At 43.7% G+C, this 24,835-nt stretch overlaps 1 protein-coding gene across 4 annotated transcripts in view; it reads left to right on the forward strand.

Moving 5' to 3' along the window:
• Window positions 1–24,835, forward strand: part of KCNQ1 (potassium voltage-gated channel subfamily Q member 1) — a 160,574-nt gene that overhangs the window by 108,981 nt on the left and 26,758 nt on the right. For all 4 annotated transcript variants that reach the window (XM_088470401.1, XM_088470403.1, XM_088470404.1 and 1 more), the window contains one exon: window positions 16,962–17,052. In XM_088470401.1, the coding sequence (XP_088326527.1) occupies window positions 16,962–17,052 (91 nt within the window). The remainder of the gene's footprint in view (window positions 1–16,961; window positions 17,053–24,835) is intronic.

Genomic DNA, 24,835 nt, shown 5'->3' on the forward strand with positions numbered 1-24,835 from the left:
TTTCCCTATAGATTGTAAGCTTGCGAGCAGGGCCTTCCTACCTATATATCTGTCTGTTATTACCCAGTTTTGTTCTATCAATGTTGACAATTGTAAAGCGCAACGGAATATGCTGCGCTATATAAGAAACTGTAAATAAATAAATAATAAATAAATAATACTGTATATGTGTTAGTGTGTATGTTATATACAAAATATACGTTTGCTGCATAATTTAGTTGCCCCAGAGCTCTCGCAAGCCTTAATTCGGCCGTGTGTGTGTATGTATACAGGGCCGAAACTAGGATATCTATCACCCGGTGCAAGGCAGCAATTTTGCGCCCCCTCCCTTCCCGTACCTGGATTTTGTCCTTGCTCCTCCATAAGGCAGTGCCACACACCAGAATGCCCATTACACATTATGCCACACACTGTAATACATATTACCAAAGTTCCACTTACATATTTGCCCGACACCATTTTATGCCCCACTGTAAGGCTTCTAATTACTTTAAAATTACCTGTTCGTTGCCATGGGGTTCCATGCTCGTTGCCAGGGGTTACATGCTCGTTGCCATGGGGTTTATGCTCGTTGCCAGAGGGTTTCATACTCCTTTCTATGGGGCTTCATGTTCATTTCCAGGGGGGTTTATGCTCGCTGCCATGGGGTTTATGCTCATTGCCAGGGGATTTAATGGGAGAAGATGTAGCTTTCAGCATCTTCTCCCTGCAGCGCCAGCGTTCCCAGCACCATTTTTGGATGGCCGTTTCTCCCTGCAGCGCCAGCGTTCCCGGCACTTCCGGGAACGCTGTGTGCATTGCGCTCTGCTAACAGACACTAGAGGTCCAGTAGGACCTCTAGCATCTGTCTCCTCCTTGGTGGCGGCCATTTTTGGATGGCCGTTTTCAGCAGAGTCCATGCGGACGGCTAGTCCGCATGGAATCTGCTGAAAACGGCCATCCAAAAATGGTCCACTAGATACTAGAGGTCCAGTAAGGATCTCTACCATTTGTCTCCTCTTTGGCGGCGGCCATTTTTGGATGGCTGTTTTGTGAAACTGCAGCTCCCAAGCCACCGCGAGCAAGCTTTTTTTCACCTCCCGCAATCTGGCACCCGGTGCACGTGCACCTCTAGCCCCCCCCCCTAGTTGCGGCACTGATGTGTGTATATATTTTTATACTATGAAAATATATATAGTGTGTGTGTATACATATATTATACTGTACACACACACGCGCACATATATATATATATATATATATATATACATATATATATATATATATAGTGGAAGTATAGAAGCCATTTTGTATCTTATAAGAATACATTGTGTTTGACAAATTATATATATAAACAGCATGATGCACTCCTCCGGCACTTTGATATCATAGGGCATACAGCACAACTTGCTCTGGTGCCCTCCTCGTGGGGTATATACCCCTACTCCATATACACCACAAAAACAGGCGGCACTCAGAGCCTTATATTCCATAAACCATCACCAGAGGGATTTATTCAGTGCAAATGTAAATCTACATTTGCATTGCACTGAATAAATCCCTCTGGTGAGGGTTTATGGAATATAAGCCTCTGAGTGCCGCCTGCTTTTGTGGAATATATATATATAATTTTTTTTTTTTTTGGAGACCGTACACAAGACACAGTGGTGTAACCCATAGCAAAAGATCAGTTGGTTACACACTAACAAATAGGACAAGTAAAACCTGATAAAATTTAATGGTTTCTGATTGCAGCACAGTAGACTGGTTTACGAATATTTCTTTACTGGAAAGACACTCAACAGAGTGCCCTGTTCTTTCCACAAGCCATTCAATAGATGTTACAGACACCTTCTAAATATGTTTGATCAAGTGGCTTCTTAATCTCAAGGGATTTGAACTGTTGGAGAAGTGAGCATTTTATAATTGCTGATGTGCTATCTCCATGTTCTGCCATAATATTTTTCTCCACTGTATGAGATAAAGATGAAAATAATCTATGATCTTCTAAAGAATATAATCCTATCGGATTAGTTGAATTACAACTGCATGCAGTACATGCAAAATATATATATATATTAATTTTTAAAGCAAAATTTTACTCAAAGGATAATGTGGCACAAAACATGAGTAACAATACCTTTGTTGTCCTAGGTGTCAAATTGATGTAAAGATTTTTTTTTCTTTCTTTTCATAATTTTTACAATTAAGCACATCCAAATTGTCTACAAATAATAATAATGTTGTATAAAGTTGCATAAATGGAAGGAAACCATGCAAACATGTAGAGAACATTGACACTCTACACTGATAGGTCCTTGGTGGGAATCGAACCAAAGACCTCAGTCGCATGAGACATTAAGCTATCCCTTCTGCTAACGTCTGCAATGGTTAGCTTGCAGGCCATAGGCATCCACAATGATAGACTGCATTGTGAGATTATACAGTCTTTTTTATAGGCACTTAATAGTCTTGTATAAAGAAATGAGGAACCTTTAGCACAGTCTAATACAATTATAAGTTAATGTTTTTTTTCCAGGAAATAGTAAAAGCAGATAACTGCAGATTTACCGTTAAAATGTGGTCACTGGCTGCTGTAGCAGCTGTTATGGAAGTTGAGGTCAGACTCCTGTCACATTGGCTGGCACCTGTGTAAATAGTGATATATATATATTATTTGGGATGAATTATTGCGTTCTTCCGTCTGGATAGTCCCATGTTTTAAACATTTTCTTGATTATTATATATTTTTTTATACCATATAAGGTCCAACTTTTGTTGTAAAATATACATGCCAGTTCCAGGGATAAGGGGTAACTTAATGTCTACCTGGTATAGGGGTGTTCTCGTCCTAATCCAGGAGTCTCCTACATACTTGCATATGTTGGGGATCTCTTCTTAGATTGGCCCTGAAATGGGAGGTCCAAGCGCTAAGTGCCGGGAGTAGGTTGGCGTGATTTGTGTTGTCATGGCCCTTCCGGCTGCACAATACTATGATTCACGGCATTATGCAGCGGTGCTATAATTGATCGAAACATGGTATTGGTATCACATCCAGTCCTGTCCATTTCACTAGTGAATTGGGAGGGTTCCCTTCTCTCCAAGGGCGAGACGTACTAAGCTTTGGAGATAAAGTACAGACCAATCAGTTCCTGTAATTTTTTAAACAGAGCCGCAAGCTGACAGTTAGGAGCTGATTGGTTGGTGCTTTATCTCTCTCCACTTTATCTCTCTCCAAGGCTTAGTGCATCTATCCCCAAGTGTTCAGAGTGAACCCTTGGACATTCTGGAAGAGTAGGCAAGTATGGTATACAAACATCTAACCAGGCCCGGATTTCCCACAAGGCAACCTAGGCGCTCGCCTAGAGCCCCGCGAGTCCCAAGGGGCCCGTGGATGGCCCCTTTTTCCCAAGAAATCTGGCCGGTCAAAATGCTCCCAGAGGAGCAGTGTACGAGTACCGTGTAACATCATGATGTCACGAGGACCCGCTTATAGAGTCCCACTGTGGCGCCGCTGTCTGCATTGTTAGGGTAAGGGTTGAGTTAGGGTCAGCATTAGGGTAGGGATGCTTTGCATGAATCAGGAACGCAAATAAAGTGCTATGGATTGTTTGAGGGAGGGGGGCCCTTTGTGGGAAGCGTTGGGATAACTGCAGAAGTGGTTCTGATAAGGTCTGTAATGGGGCACAAATGCACCTCGTGTCGGCCCCGCCACCTGAGCGTGCAACGTTATTATGTCATGGAGAAGGGGATGTGACCAGCAGCTCAGGTAAGTGTATCGCTGCCCGAGCGTCATCCGGATGCCCGATCGTCTGCATTTACTGTGCAGGGTGCCCGTCTGTAGGAGTGTCATCCGGATGCCCAATCGTCTGCATTTACTGTGCAGGGTGCCCATCTGGAGGAGTGTCATCCGGATGCCCGATCGTCTGCATTTACTGTGCTGGGTGGCCATCTGGAGGAGTGTCATCCGGATGCCCAATCGTCTGCATTTACTGTGCAGGGTGCCCGTCTGGAGGAGCGTCATCAGGATGCCCGATCGTCTGCATTTACTGTGCAGGGTGGCCATCTGGAGGAGTGTCATCAGGATGCCCGATCGTCTGCATTTACTGTGCCGGGTGGCCATCTGGAGGAGTGTCATCCGGATGCCCAATCGTCTGCATTTACTGTGCAGGGTGCCCATCTGGAGGAGTGTCATCCGGATGCCCGATTGTCTGCATTTACTGTGCAGGGTGGCCTTCTGGAGGAGTGTCATCAGGATGCCCGATCGTCTGCATTTAGTGTGCAGGGTGCCTGTCTGGAGGAGCGTCATCAGGATGCCTGATCGTATGCATTTACTGTGCAGGGTGCCCATCTGGAGGAGCGTCATCCGGATGCCCAATCGTCTGCATTTACTGTGCAGGGTGCCCATCTGGAGGAGCGTCATCAGGATGCCTGATCGTCTGTATTTAGTGTGCAGGGTGCCTGTCTGGAGGAGCGTCATCAGGATGCCTGATCCTATGCATTTACTGTGCAGGGTGCCCGTCTGGAGGGACCACAGGACGCTGGCTGCAGGGTGTCGTTCCAGGCACCCTTCTAGCCAGGAGCAAGGGCAGGGGTGAGCGATGGTGCTGCCCACAGAGCTGCTGCGCTCTGTGCGACGGCGCCCATCGCCCATATCTAGTTGCGGCCCTGGTTCTGATACATGTACATATTCCTGTGCAAAATAACGCTAGTTATTTACTCCCTGTTTCAGGTCAATGAAAGTCCCTAGGGAGGTTTAATATATACAGTATTTCCTTTCCTTATTGCATCATGTGTGCATATGACCCTGCAATTTTGGCAGTTAACATGCAAAAGAGATAGACACGTAGAACCCTTACATTCTGCATAACTGTTACAAGTATAGGATAAACCTGTTCTCTTACAGTAAAGTTGTCTGCATGACCTACTACTGTACAGAGGTATTTCTTAGCTGTGCTTGGAAAGGTCATCCTCCTATATATAATCTTTACAGCAAGGGCTACAAAATAAAACTAGCCGTGTTTTGGAGTATGGATTGCCTATATGTATGCACCAAATAATGACACTGTCATTGTGTCATTTCCTCAGTGTATTATTAATAATTAAAGCAAATTATCCATAGTTGGTGCTTCATAAGAGTGGATGGTCCAAGAGTGCCAGCACATTCTTCTTCTCTTTTTGAGACCCACAAACTCTACTATATGATCACCCTTCACAGATGCTCCTATATCCTGTGATATTGCAGACAATATCGAATGATCAGTACAGTTTCACAGCTTGATGCATGGGTATTTTGTAGTAAGTGAAATATATTAAATTTTGATTTCCAATTATTTTTAGAATCCTTTTTACTTTTTTTTTTTAACTGAATGTAGAACTGGAAACCAGAGTCTGGAGTTTAAATTCTACTGCACATGTGTGAACTGTCAAAGTCAGGTTATTCATGTCTCCTCTTACTGCTGCCAGCCAGTATTGCTGGGAAGCTGGATATCCCTCAGCTGATACAGCAACATTTTATTAGTAGTTTGCGGTGATACCTGATTTTCTTTACTAAATCTTCCTCTAAGGGGGGAATTAAATTACCACTGATAATTTACTTGTTGTGAAAAAGTTTTGTAGCATCAGGGCTATTCAATTAGAGCTCTTTTTTTCTCACCTGGTAAATTAACTGTTAACAAGCACCCACAGTCACATACATAATGTAGCGAAAAGCTCATGTCACATCAGCATGGACATAACTGCACATGATATTGTGTTGGTAAAAACATGTAAATTTTGCTTGTCCATTTATGTAGCATCATTTGTATGTTAAAATGCTTTGATCTAGGGTCTGTGTAATCAAAGAGGGGTTGTAGGAAGGTCTGTCTTCCTGAACAGCCATAAACCTGTCTCGCTGTATATGGCAGTAAAGAAATATGTCTGTGGAATTATATGACAGCTGACCAGACCTTTGCTAAAACATTCATTAAGAGTCTGTGTCCTGTTTGGGGACAGTGGTCAAAGAATGGTTGTCATACAGAGATGTGTGAATTTCTTCACCTAGTCAGCTGTATACGTTTATGACCCCAGCCTGCTTCCCAACTTCAAAGAGAGCTGAATGTGTAAGTAAAGAACCCCTGCTCATGTGGCCAGGAAACCCTGAGCTTCAGTCAGCTGGACAATCCACTCTGAGCTGAAAAGGGTTAAAATCACCCAAAGGAGGGGGGTGAGGGGGTGCCTGGAAAAGCAGGCATAAATATGTGACTCAACCCTGGCTTATTGTTCATTCTGCATGAGGCTATCAAAGGGTACAGATGATCCAGAATTTATCACTGGGAAGGCCTCATCCCAGAACCATTTAATCTGCTGTGACTCGAATGGTTTGTTTTCCCTTTTATTTCATTTTATAGAAATTGTCAGTAACAGTGTAATTTTTTGTAACATTATTTTCTTTCTAACTTTTGTACATTTGCTTTGAAGATAGTCTTGAATTAAACATTAATTCTAGTTCTGGATCTGTGTTTTTATGACCCGAGGCCTCATATGGCTCATGTTACCTATTTTTCTAAGTATTGACAATTGTGTATGCAGGTGAGAGCAGAAGCTCACCTTATGCTTTAGCATGACAGTTTTCTTGTGGCAGTTACCAGGCTTATTTAACCACACGTGCTGAGGTAACCTGTAAAAGTCACGGGCGGCGATTCTCAAGGTGCATACATACTTGGCGATGTGCTCACGACCTGACATTGTGTCTGATGTCCCATTGATCTCTCCCCAGCAGCTCCCCGGCACGATTTGGTGTTGACAAACGATCTATCGTGCCTCCTAACTATTCCAGTGCATCGTGACTGAGATTGTCAGATTTGCCCTAAAGCACGGCAGATCTGAAGATGCGATGTGCGACCTGCGGGGTCGCGAATCGTGGACACTCACGATTTGGGCATATTTTACACGATTTGTCGTCACGATGCATCGGAATCGGGCAAATCGTGTAAAATATCACTAAGTATGTAGGCACCTTTAGATTGGCGTATTTTGAGGGTTGGCTCGCAGGACCGTGACACAGAACATAGGCATGCTGCATATCATTTTAATCAGCAGAAGCTGCTTGTGCTATCTATTTGCATCATTGTGCGAATATGACGCATTTGAAGGTAAAAAGACACACGAAAAGACGCTCGCGCTACTGAGTCACGCCACGGCATGGCATGAATAGAAGGGCTGTTTAACGCGCCAGGAGGTTAGATATATGTGGACCCACCTGTATTTTCCTTCTTCTGTGACGACATGATATCACGTGCGGGACGGCATTGGCTGTGAGAGGGGGCAGAAATGCCCTGCAACTGCACTGTTACCATTGAACATATTCTAAAGAGTACAATTTATTTTTAAATTGCAGTCATACCATATAGTTAAAACTAGTAATTATGATATGATAAAGAGTGTGGCAGGCCAAAGACAACATCACTTGTCATGTGGTCAAATACTTGCAACAAATTGGACCTTAGAACAAATGTAATAGGTTAGCAACTCAAGCAGTGGCTTTTCAAGAAACGAGCGTGCTTGTGTGCAAAATTAGTGCTATCCTCCCCCACCAACACCTCACCATATGCATACTAGTGGTCAGGCAACAGAGTGACTTGGCCACATTACATTGGGGATTTGCTGATGTACACATCCTGCATCTAGGATGAATACTGCTCCAGCAACTGCCGTAAGTCAATCATTAATTATACTGTTGTCAAAACAGTCACCGATTTACCTATCATTATTTTTAGAGATATTTTATAAACCTACAGATGTGTCCTTTGACACTGTGGCTCAAGTCGCGCCAAACGACTGCTCCAAGTATGCCAGGTCCTGTGCGACTTGGCAAGTGACAAAACTACATTGCTAGCGTACACTGACCACTGGCATTCAGCATTTCTACATCTGTGTGTGACTTAGTCTAATTCTGTGTAAAAAGGGCTCCGATACAAGCAACCGCGGCTTTCTTCACTCCATGTTCTGCTGTGCTTCATCTCATTCTTAGTGTGTGTGTTATACCAATTTCTATGCTAGTAGAGTCACAGCCCAGCGTAAAAAACGTAAGGTTGCTGTGCGTAAAAAAAAAAAACCTGTTTCAAACTAGTAGTTGTGTGTTAGTGTGTGTATGTATATGTGTGTGTGTTTTAATCTTCTTCCAGTTTAAAGTGTTTAGATTTGAGGTAAAGAATCAATGTGCTAGGAAGTCAGTGCGTCAGACAGAATGATCACTCTCTTGGGACAATAACGGTATTATTACTGTTGGCATTAATGAACCTCTGTCAAAATATGGAAAGTAATCATGACACATTGTGAAATAGCTTATGTCTATAATATAAAGTGCATATTATTTACTCTCTATGAGGAAGCATGGAAACTGAGTCTAGAGCCAACTCAACATAGTGCTATGCCAGCTGCGAATTTGCCAAAGTAAACATCCCAAGGCAGGGCTATAGGTATTATTACAGCAGTTGTATAGGTGGAATTCACTGATTGCAAGAAATGTGGATATAACTTCAATATTCCATTTTAATTTCGCCCACCCCCCAGCTCCAAAGGGTTCCTCTATGCATCTTCCAGAAAGGAGCTGTGATAACTTGGTTACTATAGTCAAAGGAAGGGTCAAGTTACAAACTTTACAAACTACAGTACAAGAATACAATATGCATATTTGTCCAACTTGAAATTTAATTGCTGATAGCGTAGAAAAAATGCAGTAAATGGAACCAACCGTAGCACTGTCCGTTAAGACCTGTGGTTTGGCTCAAGGTTCCCCAATAGTTCAGGTTTTAGAGATATCCCTGGTTGAGCACAGGTGATGTAATTAGTACCTTAAGTCAATTTGATTTAACCACCTGTGCTCTACCAGGGATATCTCTAAAACCTGAACTGCTGGGGAGCCTTGAGGACCACGTCTGGGAACCTCTGGTTTAGCTACTAGTACAAATACTGAAACCATTGCAGTGTGATTGCTATGTAAGTGACTGATATCTCGATCAGTGCATATACAGTCAGGTGCATAAATATTGGGACATTGACAGAATTTTCATATTTTGGCCTCTATTCACCACCACAATGGCTTTGAAATAAAAAAAAACAAGATGTGATTTAACTGCAGACCTTCAGATTTAATTTGAGGGTAATTACATCCAAATCAGGTGAACGGTGTAGGAATTACAACGGTTTCTATATGTGCCTGCAACTTTTTAAGGGGCCAAAAGTAATGGGACAAACTTAACAATCCTAAATCTAACTTTCACTTTTTAATACTTTGTTGCAAATCCTTTGCAGGCAATTACAGCCTGAAGTCTGGAACGCATAGACATCACCAGACGCTGGGTTTCATCCCTGGTGATGCTCTGCCAGGCCTCTACTGCAAATGTCTTCAGTTCCTGCTTGTTCTTGGGGCATTTTCACTTCAGTTTTGTCTTCATCAAGTGAAATGCATGCTCAATGGGATTCAGGTCAGGGGATTGACTTGGCCATTGCATAACATTCCACTTTTTAGCCTTAAAAAACGCTTTGGTTGCTTTTGCAGTATGCTTCGGGTCATTGTCCATCTGCACTGTGAAGCGCTGTCCAATGAGTTCTGAAGCATTTGACTGAATATGAGCATATAATATTGCCCGAAACACTTCAGAATTCATTCTGCTGCTGTTGTCAGCAGTCACATCATCAATAAATACAAGGGAACCAGTGCCATTGGCAGCCATACATGCCCACGCCACGACACTACCACCACCATGCTTCACTGATGAGGTGGTATGTTTTAGATCATGAGCAGTTCCTTTCCTTCTCTTCTCTTCCCATCACTCTGGTACAAGTTGATCTTTGTCTCATCTGTCCATAGGATGTTTTTCCAGAACTGTAATGGCTTCTTAGATGTTGTTTGGCAAACTCTAATCTGGTCTTCCTGTTTTTGTGGCTCACCAATGGTTTGCATCTTGTGGTGAACCCTCTATATTCACTCTTGTGAAGTCTTCTCTTGATTGTTGACTTTGACACATATACATCTACCTCCTGGAGAGTGTTCTTGATTTGGCCAACTGTTGTGAAGGGGTTTTTCTTCACCAGGGAAATAATTCTTCTGTCATCCACCACAGTTATTTTCCGTGGTCTTCCGGGTCTTTTGGTGTTGCTGAGCTCTGCAGTGCGTTTTCTTTTTAAGAATGTTCCAAACAGTTGATTTGGCCACACCTAATGTTTTTGCTATCTCCCTGATGGGTTTGTTTTGATTTTTCAGCCTAATGATGACTTGCTTCACTGATAGTGACAGCTCTTTGGATCTCATATTGAGAGTTGACAGCAACTGATTCCAAATGCAAATGTCACACCTAGAATCAACTCCAGACCTTTTACCTACTTAATTGATAATGAAATAACGAGGGAATAGCCCACACCTGTCCATGAAATAGCTTTTGAGTTGATAGTCCCATTACTTTTGGCCCCTTAAAAAGTGGGAGGCACATATTGAAACTGTTGTAATTCCTACACCGTTCACCCGATTTGGATGTAATTACCCTCAAATTAAATCTGAAAGTCTGCAGTTAACGCACATCTTGTTTGTTTCATTTCAAAACCATTGTGGTGGTGAATAGAGGCCAAAATCTGAAAATTCTGTCAATGGCCCTCATTCAGAGCCGTACGCTCTGAGCAGAGCGCACGCTCTGCATGAGGGCCGGGCTCCATTTTCATGGAGCGTCCTCCTGGACGCTCGTATAGCTGTGGGTCACCACCCACAGGCTATACGAGCGTGCATTTTGATGGCCGCGATGGTCGTGACCATCGCGACCATCGAAATTGCGAGCCGGAGCCTGCGGTTGAGTTTTTCAACCGCAAGCTCCGGAGTGATTTTGGCTCTATCAGAGCCAAAATCACTCCCACTGACATCACTAGTGATGTCAGTGGGCCGGCTTCTGACGGGAGGCGTTCCCGTGGGAACGCCCCCGTCAGGGAGGCACGCCCCCGGCACGCCCACCAAAGGGGGCGTGCTGTCAATCAACAATGACAGCACGCCCCCTTTGATCGGACACAACGAGCGAAGGACTTTCCTCCCTCCGTCGTGCGCATGCTCAGTGCAGACCATCGACCCACTTGCGAGCGGACAGCCGCTCGCGAGTGGGTCTGAATCAGGCCCAATGTCCCAATATTTATGGACCTGACTGTATGTGGCCAGATTACTCTCTTGTCCACTTGTTGAGCAGACATGGTGAATGGTAGCATAGAAGTAAGTGAGGCATAATTCAAGTGCTGCTACAAAGGTACCTTCACCTGCATATGTGGAATCTTGACATCCTCTCCTTGGGTAATAAAGGTTTGACGTAACGGGGATGCCAACCCTTGCACAGTGCCACATTTTTTTTTAAATGTATTCTCCCCCCCCCACCCATCAAGTAAGAGGATGTTATGGATCTGATGCCAAGGAGTTCTGCCTTTCAGGAGATATGAAAAATGCCCTGGTGCCTGTCTAATATTTTTTTTTCTCCTGCCATTTGAAGTCATAATGCCCCCCCACCGTCACAATGTAAATTTCACCATCACACTGGGTTTCACCCACTTCCTCTTTGTCTGATGCGGCTTTATGGCGATTTCCCAAGTTCCACTGGAGTGTTTGTGCATAGCACAGGAGAATGTATTTACACCTCAGTCTGCGAAGAAAAAAAGTGTTTCTGGGGAAGAGAAAGCAAACAATAGAACTGCACTAAAAGGTGACATCTGCAAGTAGACTTCCTGGCAACATCGGTCTTATGACAAGAAAATGTTCATATAGTCATCCTATTTCATTATTTGTTGACATATACAAAGGATATCTATTGATCAATATAGTTGTTTCTTATTATATTCCTCCTGCCTTAATTAACCTTATCTAAGAGAACAAATGGACAGGCAATTATCTCAGCATAGCGATGTTAATTGGCCGTACAGCCTGCAGTGTGTGAATTTCAAATTAATCTCCACTTGTCAGGAACAACCCTCCCCTGTATCACCCCAGGCCTGCCATGTTTATGAATTGATCTACAGTTAAAAGGTAGACAATGTCTAAATAGAAACCAGATGTTAGACAGGCAATAAGTCGACAGGGAAAATATGTCGACACACTAAAGGTAGACATGTAAGAAGGTCGACAGGTACAAATGGTCGACATGCATATGGTCAACATGAAAAAGGACGACACATTTTTTTTTCTAACCCTAATCTTCACCCTAACCCTCCCCTTGGTGCCTAGCTCTAACTGTCGGGGTAGGTGCCTGACCCTAACCGTTTCTTCTAGTGTCTAACCCTCCGGTAAGTGCCTAACCTTAAACCTAACACTAACCTTAAAAAAAAAACAGAAAAATCACGCGTCGTCCATTTTCATGTTGACCGTTTGACCCTGCCAACCATTTGTAACTGTCGACCTTCTTACATGCCTACCTTTAGTGTGTCGACCTATTGTCCCTGTCAACCTATTGCCTGTCTAACATCTGGTGTCTATCTAGACATTGTCTACCTTTTTACTGATCTATAGACTGGGTACCGCCTGCCATATGTCTTAGTGGCCCTGCCTCCTTGTCTGATCACTCGATCTGCAGATCTATCTTTGCAGTGTGTGCCCAGCATTAGTGTTAAACTGCAGATGTTAGGGAGTTTATTAGATCTGGAAATTGGATTCTTTCCACCTGTATTCTTTCTTACCAGTTTAAACTGAGTGATTTAAGAACTATCCGCTGACTTCTTCTAAGGAGTCCCAAGTTTCCCAGTGCTTCAAGCACTTTTAATTGTAGTACCAATAATAAAGAAAAGTTGCCAAAGTGCTTTGAATGAGTTTATGATTAGTACATAGTGTTGCTTAAGAATTGTTCAAGTTGTAGGAGTTTCCTGTAAAGGCTGCCAGTTTGTTGAGGTTTTTATGATACTCTAATAGCAGGTTTCTGTGGATGTGTACTCTATGAACTTATCTTATATATAAAATTAATTAGTTTGTTTGCCTGTCCGGTTATGCATTTGGACACCCCTGCGCTGATTGTGATGAAACCAATAGAGGTGGTCCAGTTGGATCCTGGCAGGTTTTAGCGGGGTTACTCCGGGGAGCCTGTTCTGAACCTTCCACTGAATGGATTTGGGCGAAAGCTTCACAGAGTGGTAACATTGGACCACAGAAGACATACAAGGGGTTCAGGTCCTGGTTGGACCTCCCGTTGGTGTACGCTGGGCAGAACTTAGACCCGGGGACGCTGGGCAGAACTTTGACTTGGAGAGCCTGCGTGGGGGGGGGGTTAGGTTAATTGCCTGCAGGTGTCTGTATCCTAAACCGCCGGGATCCTGAACGTCAACATCCCGTGCACAACTCGTAGGAACTGCTGGGTAAGATTCAATGGGTTGGGTACGGGATGCCAGCAGTCAGAATCTCGACGCCAGCATCCCGACATGGTTAGTATACCGACACCTGTCGGTCGGTATCCTAACCCACCCTCTACTTCTAACCCTCCCTCCCCAGTGCCTGAAACCTAACCTCCTCCCCGGTGCCTAAACCTTACCTGTGCCTAACTCTCCCCCTAACCCCGCTACATACCTTCGGAATGCCAACACCGGGATTCTGACAGGTGTTGGGATTCCGGCGCCGGCATTCTAAGCGCCGGAATCCCTGCTGTATGTATTATGACTGCATCCCGATTCAACTGTAGTCAACAGGGAGTGTGCTCTGAAAGCAGCAGCTTGAATCTTACTCAGCGGGCTATGGGTCCTCTGCATATTGTACAGTGAGCAGCACTGGTAAGGGAAGTGCTCCGCTTACAATAACTCTGGGGCGTTAAAAATAAAATAAGATACACCGTTAATGGAAGCTATTTTATCCTGCCATGACTGTCTAAGCCAGGGGTGTATCTAGGGGTCCGAGCGCCCCTGGCAAAGTAATGGACTGGCGCCCCCCCATATTTTCTGAATAATTACTCTCTACTTATAATGTCTCTACAGCCAGCCCTCCTTCTGTATCCCCAGCCAACCCCCATGTTTTATCAGCCAGCACCCCTTCTGTTTCTTCAGGCAGCCCCGTTTTTGTCTGCCCAGCATCCCCATCCTTCTCCTGTCTACCCAGCCCCACCATCCTTCTCCTGTCTCCCCAGCCACCCCTCTCCTGTCTCCCCAGCCACCCCTCTCCTGTCTCCCCAGCCACCCCTCTCCTGTCTCCCCAGTCATCACCCTAATGTCTCCCCAGCCCCACCGCACCATCCCACTTCTGTGTCCCTAGTCACCCCCCTCATGTCTCCCCAGTCATTAACCTGCCTGTAATGCGGGGCTCCAGTCCCTGGCCCCCAGATCCAGCCCCCTGCTCCAGTCACTGGCCCCCACCATCCAGCCACCGGCCCCCTGCAGCCCACAAATACTTACAAATTTCAACCTGTGGCTCGACGCCTCCTCAGTGCAGCAGCAGCAGCGATGAGACGCAGATGACGTCAAGGACACCTTGTTAAAAATAAAAAAAACTTTATTCTGTTGTACCAGGCAGCCGCTGGCAAGCAATGGCGGCTGCCCGGACCTTGACATTTAGGAACTTCCTAGATGTCATTGCTTGCCGGCGGCTGCCTGGTACAATAGAATAAATAATAATTTTTTTTTTAACAAGGCGCGCTTGACATCTTCTGCGTCTCATCACTGCTGCACTGAGGAGCCGCCGAGCCACAGTGGCGTACCCGGGACTGCAGTCCTGGCAGCCCTGTCTTCATTCTACCCCCTGGCCATGGGTGGCTCCCCCGGATGGCGCCCCCCCTTGGTTGGTGCCCCTGGCGAATGCCATCCTGGCCAATGGGTGGATATGCCCTGGTCTAAGCTTACCATAAAACCTTAATAAAAGTAATGTATAGCTTAGTTAGTTATACCTTATAAGAATGATGATTACAATAACAATATATACATTATTTGGATAATTGCGGGTCATTTAAATATTTTTAGATAATGCATAAAAAAATCTGTAAGGTACAGTGTAACCTAGGTGTGTGCATACTGCACTTAGTTATTTTATATCCTAATGACCCAATAGTCTAGAGCTTGTTTTACCAAAAGATTATTCTGTCTAATTGGATCTGCAACTGGACATTAATTACAGGGGTATGTGTATGCAGACAGCCAACCAGAATGCACAGACCATGTCCAATTATATTGTCCCTGAAGCCCAAGTTTAAAATTTACGCCAGAAAGTTTTTGACCCCAACAATGTCCATGGGTTTTGTTATTGGTTACTTTATAATTAACCGATTATCTAGCAAGATTTTTCTTGTTTTGATTGCAGTCGATGTTTGTTAATGGACAAATAAATCCCAGTATCTACTGGTATGATACATGGAGGTAAATGTAATTATTCAGAGTAAACCTGTCATTCCACTGCTCACAAAAGAAAGTAAAGTATTGCACCCCAAGTTCATTATAGGATGGCATTTGAAACTCAGGACAATGACCTGATAAGATCTCATACTGCTAGGTCAAAGGTTTATTTTTGCAGAAATTCAAGTTGACCCTACCCCTGTTGGATAACACTCCCAATCCATATACACTGGGAGGGGGGGAATCAACTGCCCCCCTTTCCCCAGCAAGAGGGGTTTTCTGCAGCAGGACAATACATAGATATCCCATTCTCTGCCTGTTTCTCATGTGCAGCCAGGCAGCGGGGCTCTGCTAAATCTCCGTCTCTGGATCTTCATTTGTCCACACATCGCATTTCTGCACCGCAAGTCTAGATATCTGTCAAAGGCATATATATTTGTAAAAATGGGGAAAGGGGGAAGATGAGAAATAAAGATTCTGCACAAGAGAAAAAAAATTGGTAAATATATTGTTATTGTGGATATAGATTACCAACTATAAATATAAATAACTAGGAGTAAAATTCCTTTTATAATTAAGGCTGTTGGCGGTGCTCCCAAAAGTCATACATTTTAAACAGAAATAATGTTCCCTGCACAGGCAGGCCAAGTGGACTATTTGCTGGGGCACTCTTGGATAGTTATATGAAAAAGTTTTTGATATGATGAGTTAATAATAAAACATCAATTTTAATAGTATGCTCATTAAAATATCCAGCCAGCCCTCCTGGCTGAAAGCACTAAGGACCTCATTCAGAGTCGGTCGCGACAAAAATGACAGTTGGGAGCTGATTGGCTGGAGCACCATTTATCATACACAGTGAAAGTTATCACTCGTTTTGGTGATGTGGTGATAAAACTTGTTAATAAATGGGGGCCAAAGTACATTGTTAACCAAGTTTTTTTCAGGCTTTACTTCTATGTAAGCAATCGCATATGGCATTTCTGAATCCTCAGTGACTATTTTTGTGTAAATGCACTTGAGTGTGGTTCTAGAGCAGAGGGAGGACAGGGCAATGTATGCCCCAATGTACATCTGACCTGATTTGTGGTGAGCAGTACTGATTTGCAGACCTCAACAGGGGCAGAGATTACACAAAATGTAGGCAGGATTTTGCCCAAAAAAGGGAAATGGTGTAATGTATGTCTAAATGTTGAGAGACCACTAGTTACCTGGGTTGGGTAAGGATTGCTGGCGGACGGGATGCAGGCAGTGGCATCCCTACAGTCATAATCCAGACACCCGTAAGAAAACAAGTTGTCTAACCCTAACCCTTCCTCTCCGGTGCCTAAACCTAACCCCTAGTGCCTAAGGCTAACCTCCCCCTCACCGCACCCTATTCCTAACCTTACCTCCACGGTGTCTAAACCTACACCCAGTGCCTAAGCCTAACCTCCCCGGTGCCTAAACCTAACCCTACCTCCCTGGTGCCTAAACCTAATCTCCCCTTCCCTGCACCCTGATCCTAACCCTCCCGCCTAGTGCCTAACCCTAACTCTCCCCTTAATGGCTATATTTTTTGCTAGGAGTCTTTAATCTTCTGGGAATTGACAATCTGTTGATTGACTTTGCTATCATAACAGTGTACAGTTTAATAGTAGGTTGCTTATTTAAATTAACATTATTTTATTCTCTTTTTACAGATTTCTTATAGTGCTGATATGCCTCATATTCAGTGTGCTTTCTACAATACAGCAGTATTCAAATTTGGCCACAGAGACCTTATTTTGGATGGTATGTAAATATACGGCTTTTAGATAGTTTTTTTTACTGCTCTTTTTGTTTATTTTTTTATATCTGTAATAAATTAGTGAATTTGTTTGTTTATATATATATATATATATATATATATATATATAGATTTTTTTTTTGACAATCTACTTACTAAAATCAGTATTGGAAGTTCAAATTGTGGAAATGTGATCAAGTCATGGGGCCTATTTATCCTGAGTGACCTGATTGAGGCAAAAATTAGGATTTCTCTTTTTATTACCCATTAGTGGGGCGTATCTGTGTGCCAATTTGTACAGTAACTAAAAAGAATATAAAATTTATAAAAAAATTGAGTTTACGGAATTTAATCACATTTACTTTTAAAATAAGAAAATAAAATGTAAAAAGTCTGGGCCTGATTCATTAAGGATCGCTATTGCACGCAGTTCTGCTGTGAAGATATGCAAATGTTTGCACCTGCTCAGCCAGCATAGAGAAGCCCACTACCACTTTCTCACATCCGTAAGGCCTTGCAGTCCTGCGTATACATCGGTAACATCGGACCCTCACGGAGGATTACAGTAGGGCTGACCCGCCTCGGAAATGGAAAGTCTGTTGCACGCAGTGAGTACTCAAGCTGCGTATGCCGTCGCAGTGGCTATTTTATGCACGCCCATGTAACGGCGTTGAAATGGACAGACACGCCTGCGTTTCTCCGACCACTCCCCCATCACCACCCTCAAACGCTGACGTCTCATCACTCACTGCGATGGCTTTCTATCTGCGTGCATGATCTGCGTACGCTGTTGCAATTGCAATCGGTGATGAATCAGGCCCTCTGTGCATTTAAAAATAATAGACAATTGGATTCATGATTTTGCTCTGTTATAATTAGAAATGAGCGATATGGTTTTGGCTCGGATTTTGCCATTGAGTTTGGATTTTGGCACCGATGTCCGTGAAACATGACGTTTTGCCTCGTTATGATATCTGAACTTGGCGGGAAGATCTAAGCTAAAAATGAATCGCTCCTCTCCTCCAGTTACTATATAATAGGAATGATGCTGGTACAAGTACTTACATGATATCTGACTAATAGGGTTTCCCATGCAGAGGAATGGGTAGTGATTCAAGAAAGTAATACCTTTCATTTATTGGGCACAGTTAGTGGTTGAAGCAAGCCGTTATACGGTACTGTGTCATTCCTCTACTTCTGCTTCTGCTTTGATTGTCATTTCCATTCAATTATATTTTACATACCACCACTACCAGGGGCGTTTCTATAATGGGTGCGGGGCATACTGGCCCCTGGGTCCAGGGGGGCCCACACCGCACACCCTGCACCCATATTTTTAATACTTACCACTCCACCTCCAGAGTCCCACGTTGGCGCCAGTTTCAGCTGTCAAAATCGCCTGGAAAATGACTGCCGTGGCCATTTTCCCAGCGTTATGCACAGTAGGGTAAACACCAGGAAAATGGCCGCACTGCCATTTTCCCGGTGACCTGCACATGCGCTTTAGACTCTGGGCAACCTCTAGTGCCCAGACTCTACCAGTGCTGCGCTGCACTTAGAGAGAGGAGGGGGCTTTGGAAGGAGACTGCACATGGGCATCCTCCTCTCTTGAAACGCCCCTGACCACTACTATATTTTACACAACGACCACTGGGTGCATTGGTTTGGTAAGCAAATACTGCTCCCACACACTCCAGTAATAAAAAATACTTTTGGAGGTGTTATGCTCAGCATGTGATATAGGTGTAGCCAGAAACTGCATTGAATTAGAGTGAGTGGCCCTGGATGAATGACCATTATAGCGCTGACCTGCGGTAGATTAGTATGATCTTGGTTCTGTAATTACATTATAGGACCCCGCACCACACATACATTATTTGTTATACACAATGTAAAACTACGAAAGGGACTGCCCTGTCGTCTTCACCTAGGAGTGTTGCAATGAAAGTGTAAAAAGGTAATATATAGTTAAATAATCACATACACTGTATAATTTCTGCTATCATATAGATCAGACGTCATGTGGAAAGGAGAGCGCAATGACACAGTTTGTGAAAATAAACACAATAAAATATAAATATAGAAATAAAATTCTTACACAAAGGTAGATTATATAAAAATAAAAAATTATTCACATGACATAAAATAAAACATGAATCTCACAATAGTGAAAAAAAATATCAATGTGAAAATCTATACTGCAAGGAAAAAAATGTGATGAACCCAAGTCCCGACATTTGATGAAAATGAAAAATGGAGTATGACATTCAATAAAAAAGGTATATTCAAATGAAAAGGATATGCTGTGTACAAAGATCCCGGTACTAAACTTGGTATGGTGCACGTCACTGGAAAAAATAGTTAATAACCTGACCTGCTATGGTGCTGTTTACCGTGTCCAACATTCAGTGCCCTTTTACAGGTGGATTCCCCTGGTGTTCAAATCTTCTGTGCAGTCCACTGGGGTATCCTATGGCCCTGTGACTTGTTGAATGTGGTTGCCATGGACTTAAAAAACCTGCACTTTATTATATATCAGTGGAGAATATACACAAGTGAGATTACTTAAATCGCCACAATATTACATTAATAGTCCCAACTGCATTCATATTAGAGATGAGGTTCGGTTCTCCAGAAATTCAAATACAATCGAATTTCGTGAATCTGGATAAATCCAAGTCATGGTTCTGATCTTTTGTTGGTTCGGAGTTTGGATTTTGAATCCAAATTTTGAGTTTTGAATTGCATAAATTACTTGATTTTAAGTGTTTTTAAAAACATTTTTTTTTTTAAATATCCAGAACCAAAACCAAAACACTTGAGGGTAGTTTTGAAAAACCAAAACATGAAGATGAATCCAGATCCAAAACCAAAACCCGAAGATGAATCCAAAACTAAAACACGGGGTTCAGCGCACATCTCTAATATACCCTACTACATTACATTAATTTCCAACCATGGGCATTAAAGTAGGGGAGGGAAAAGGTACAAACCCGACAATGTCATTCATTGCTGATTGTTGGCTGGAGAGTGTTACTATATGGGAACAATTGCTTTCTATTGGTTTGCATAGATAAATACTTCTGCTTTTACTGAAGCTACAAATCCCGCCACTAGGTTGTGGCATATGCACAGCGTATGGAAAGACCCAAGAAGGAACCAGGCTGTGAATTTCTTGCCGGCCTACTGCAATGGTCTCTGTGCAAGTGGTGAGCTGATGCCAACTAATGGGAAGGGGTTAGCTGGACCACTCAGTGGAAAGGTAGAGGAGGATCCAGACTGAGAAGACAGGAACAGAGGAGGAAGATGATTGGAGGAACAGAAGCTGAGGTAGCCATACATCCACTTCAAATCAGCCCAGGTTAGCTGTACTCTCATCCTGCCAGCCTAGCTACCCTGAATGATGTGATGCCAATGAGGGAAGGGAGCTGCTTTCCAGCCAGTCTACTGTCCTTGGCCATCCATCCCCCATGCCAGTCATCCAAAAAAAATATTCTAAAAAAAAAAGACCTGACTGTAGGTCTTTTCGCACTTTGGTAAATATATTCCCTGTGTCTGCAACCATACCACCCACCAGTCCCTAGTTTTATGGGATTGTCTCTATTTGGGGACTGAGGAAAAGGTATGTGGTGCAGATATTTGTTCTTGCTCTAGAGGATGATATATCTTTATATTGGTCGCCATTTTAACATAGTAACTTGTGCATAGATGTCTAGACTTCAATACATTTCTTGGCCTACTTCTGTAAAACTAACAAAAGAAGTATTGATTCTTGAAAATGTGTGAATCATTATTGTTAATACACATATATCTTTTCCCATGCCATCTCCTAGCAGTCTCGAACTGTGGGAGTTGCAGCAGAGATTCTCACTGTGTGCTCATACATTTCATTTCATAGTTACCCATCATAAGCCACTATTGGAATTACTCACACTTCTCATTTTACATAAATGATTTTTGTTTTGGCACAGTAACCTGTTATACAACAAATCTATTGTTTGTGCGTTACATGATCTCGTATTTTGTTGTTTAATGACTAGGTGAAGGTTTTTCTAGGTCAGGTCAGATTGTTGTATATTTGGCTGACACTGTTGTAACACACATTTAAAGGGGATGTTCACTCTTGGACAGCTCCCTAAATATATACTCACCAACACATATGGTAAAGTATCAACCACCCTTTTCTGATACATGGATGCCAATCCTACCGTGGTTCACACTTCTGGAGGACTCTGTCAGTCCAATCCAGTCCTCTTCTGTAGAGGTTTATTGAAAAGTAATAAATAATTTGTAATACCCTGGCGTGAGCTGCAGGAAAAGCAAAGATTTCCCTGTTAAATCAGTACATTTACAGCTACACAGGTAATTAGTCCCCTCCTAGCTGACCAATGTTATAGTCAGGACCGATTAAGATTTATGGGGGCCCCAGGGCAACTATTTTGCGAGTGCCCCTACCAATACAATTGTCAATATGATATACTGGCGATTTTACTACATTGTGTAAATACTCCCAGCACCAGAAATGTGTCGAGCACGCTGTAGTGCCCTCAGTTCACATTGGGGTCTATTCACTAAAGGTGCAATATCACTACACGAGTGTAGAACGACTGTATGATTATTACAACATCTCAATCGTTCATCATCCTGTGCAGTGGATAATGTGCCCACAATGAACGATATGTCGTTCAGTGCAGGCACTCTCCCTCATCCCCGAACATGCACAACCTGTCGATATTGGCAGGTTGTGCAGCATGTTCAGGTGATGACAGATGCCGGCAACGACCAGCGGGAGCGCGCATCAATGGTCGTTGCGGCATATTCACTGCACGATTAATGAACGATAACGTAATCGTTAAATTGCTAATTTTTCTCGTGTAGTGGATATGCGCCTTAAGCCTTGGAGAGAGATTGAATGGAGAAAGATAAGTACCAGCCAATCAGCTCCTAACTTATTTTTCAAACACAGCCTGTAAACTGGCTGTTAGGAGCTGATAGGCTGGGACTTATCTTTCTCCATTTTATCTCTCTCCAAGGCTTATATTGAATAGACCCCATTATACCATCCAGAAACCCCAGTTCACATTATGCCACAGTGCCCCCCTTGCTGGTGATATTGGGCCTGATTCAGCAAGGATGGCTAATGAGATTGCGTACGCAGACGGACGATTGTTGCGTACTGCGCATGTGTATGCATCGCAGTGTGCGAATGCCTACGAGTGACTACGCAGACCCATTGCAGAGTGATTGACAGGAAGTACCGTTTGGGGGAGGTGACGGAGGGTGGTGGGAGAAGCGCAGGCGTTCCTGTGTGTTTGAACGCCTTGTCGGGGCGTGCATAAATTAGCCACTACGATGGCATACGCAGCTTGACTGCTCACTGCGTACAGGAAAGTTAGCAATTTGATGTCTGACCTGCTGTAAATGTGCAAGTGGCTCCGATGTACTTAGATGTTACCGATGTTTTGGCTGTATTGCAAGGTCTTACGGATGTGCGAGAGGGGAAGTGGGCACCTGCATGTTGTCCGTTCGAGTGCTTTGCGATTGCACATAATGGCATACTTTCACAGCAGACCAGCGTACGCAATTCCAGCCGCTATCATATCAGCGATCCTTGCTGAATCGGGCCCATAGTTATGTGTGGAGGCCCCTGGACGACTGTGCAGGCCGCACAATTGTTAATCCAACATTGGTTCTAGTTCCAGGTAGTTGAGCAGTTTCATCATCATATTCCATTGGCTGCGAAGGCTGGACATTTGTCACTTGTAATGTGGCTATTTATTATTCAGCTGCACAGTACATTTTGTCTACTCCTATTCGCTTTAATGTCCAAGGCAAAACTAATCGTTTCAGATGTACTTAGATGTACAATAATCTTTTCTCACCTACAAATTGGCAATCTTTACATTCCCTGGATCAGTCATTTCCATCATGTATTTTATTAACTATAGCTAATGATACCATTTCTTGTAAGAAAGATATCCAATACATTCTGTCATCACTCTCTCATGTGGAGAAGACATCCTTTTATAGTACAGAACTTCTTGTCTTCATTGTATAAGGAGCAGCAGGCCTAGCATCATACAGATTGCTAGGGGTTTAACTGCAGTATGATAGTCTTGCTGTTTGCTGTTCCCACACTTGGATATAATACATTTGCAATTGAACTGTTCCTGTGCCTTGGTTTAAAAGAATCAAAGCAGCTATTTTTACAGCCTTTGCTCAACACTTTAATATAGGCCCCGAGCCCTTGCCCACCTGTGCAATCTTCCAAACTTACCATGAACTCCCGGACAAACGATATAGTGCATACACACTGTGCAATCTTCCAAACAATATATCGTGTGTTCAGTTATTTCATTGTTAACTATATAATGTTAAAATATCGCCTGGTCGTCTGGTAGTACATACACACACTGCACAATTTGCGGAAAATCGTTGACGATACCCTCCGATTGAGCAGCATGTAGCGCAGATCTGAAGATGCGACAGACGGCGCCACGAGAGCTCTCATAGTGCGCTCACACTGGACGATTTGAACGATTTGTCGTTCCGATCCAAAAATCGTCTTATGTGTACCCAGCTTTACATAGTCCTGAGCCTAGGGTGTTAGAGGTTTAGGAGTCGCACTCTGCTTTCTTTACATATAATGTAGTATATATTGTTATAGGATGGGCTTACACTGCCAATCTATTGGAGGGTTGTATTGTACAGTTTTACTTTGGGTTTCTCTTATCATCCGAAACCAACTATCCTACCTTCCAACTTTTGTGGATTGTAAGTCGTGTGTGCCAGAAAAGTAGGTGTAGCCTTCTGGCAAGGGGTGTGACCTTACAGAAAATGCCGTGTACATATTTGTCACACTCTGGGCATGCCCAGCGCTCCAGGAGCTGCTGCGCATACCCCCAGTCCCTCTCTCTACTGCATAGAAGCAGTGCACATGCGCACGTCATCTATTCACAGCTTGCTCTGCCAAGCAGTGCTGCGAGTGAGAGGGAACCTTCTATCCTTGCCTACATACTGCATGTCGACATTATGATCATGTCGGCATCCTCTCGTCGATATGATAAATGTCAACAAAAGATGCATTGGTTTGTCAAAGAGTTTGAGAACCGCACCCAAACCCTTATTCAACATCTCATTCAAACATAGGGAATCGGTATGAAATACCAATGGACGGGATGCAGGCTGCCAGTACACTGACAGCGGCATCCCGATGGTTGAAATCCCGACAAGGGAACGGTGAGTAATGTTCCCCTTTCCTATTTGCTCCATAACCCTCGTTTTGAGCAACCTAATGCTAACCCTCCCTACCCCGCACCCTAACCCTCCCGGTAAGTGCCTAAACCTAACCCTGCAAATCCCTTAGTGCCTAACCCTTACCTCCCCTCCCCGGTGGTGCCTGAACCTAACCCCCCCTGTCTAGAGCCTAACCCTAACCTTCCTCCTCCCACAGCCTAACGCTAACCCTGGGAGCGTAAACCTAACCCCTCCCCCCCGCACGGCTGATACTTTTCTTTCCCCGGTCTCCTTACAATCGGGATACCGTCTGCTAAGATCCCAGCGTCGGCATCCCCAGTGCTGTCGGGATTCCTGTGCTGGTGTTATCTCGGCGATCGGGATTCCAGTGCCGGGGTCCCGGCAGACGGCATCCCGGTTGTCGGGATCTTAACCGCATCCCTTAACATAGAGTTTGTCTTTTATCAGCTTTGACAGCCTCTTCTGGTATGGTTTTCCACCAGATTTTCCAACATGGTTGCAGGGATTTGCATCCATTCATCCACAAAAGTA

Source organism: Taudactylus pleione, unplaced genomic scaffold (genome assembly GCF_031769625.1).
Source record: "Taudactylus pleione unplaced genomic scaffold, aTauple2 ptg000100l, whole genome shotgun sequence".
Taxonomy (NCBI): Eukaryota; Metazoa; Chordata; class Amphibia; order Anura; family Myobatrachidae; genus Taudactylus; species Taudactylus pleione.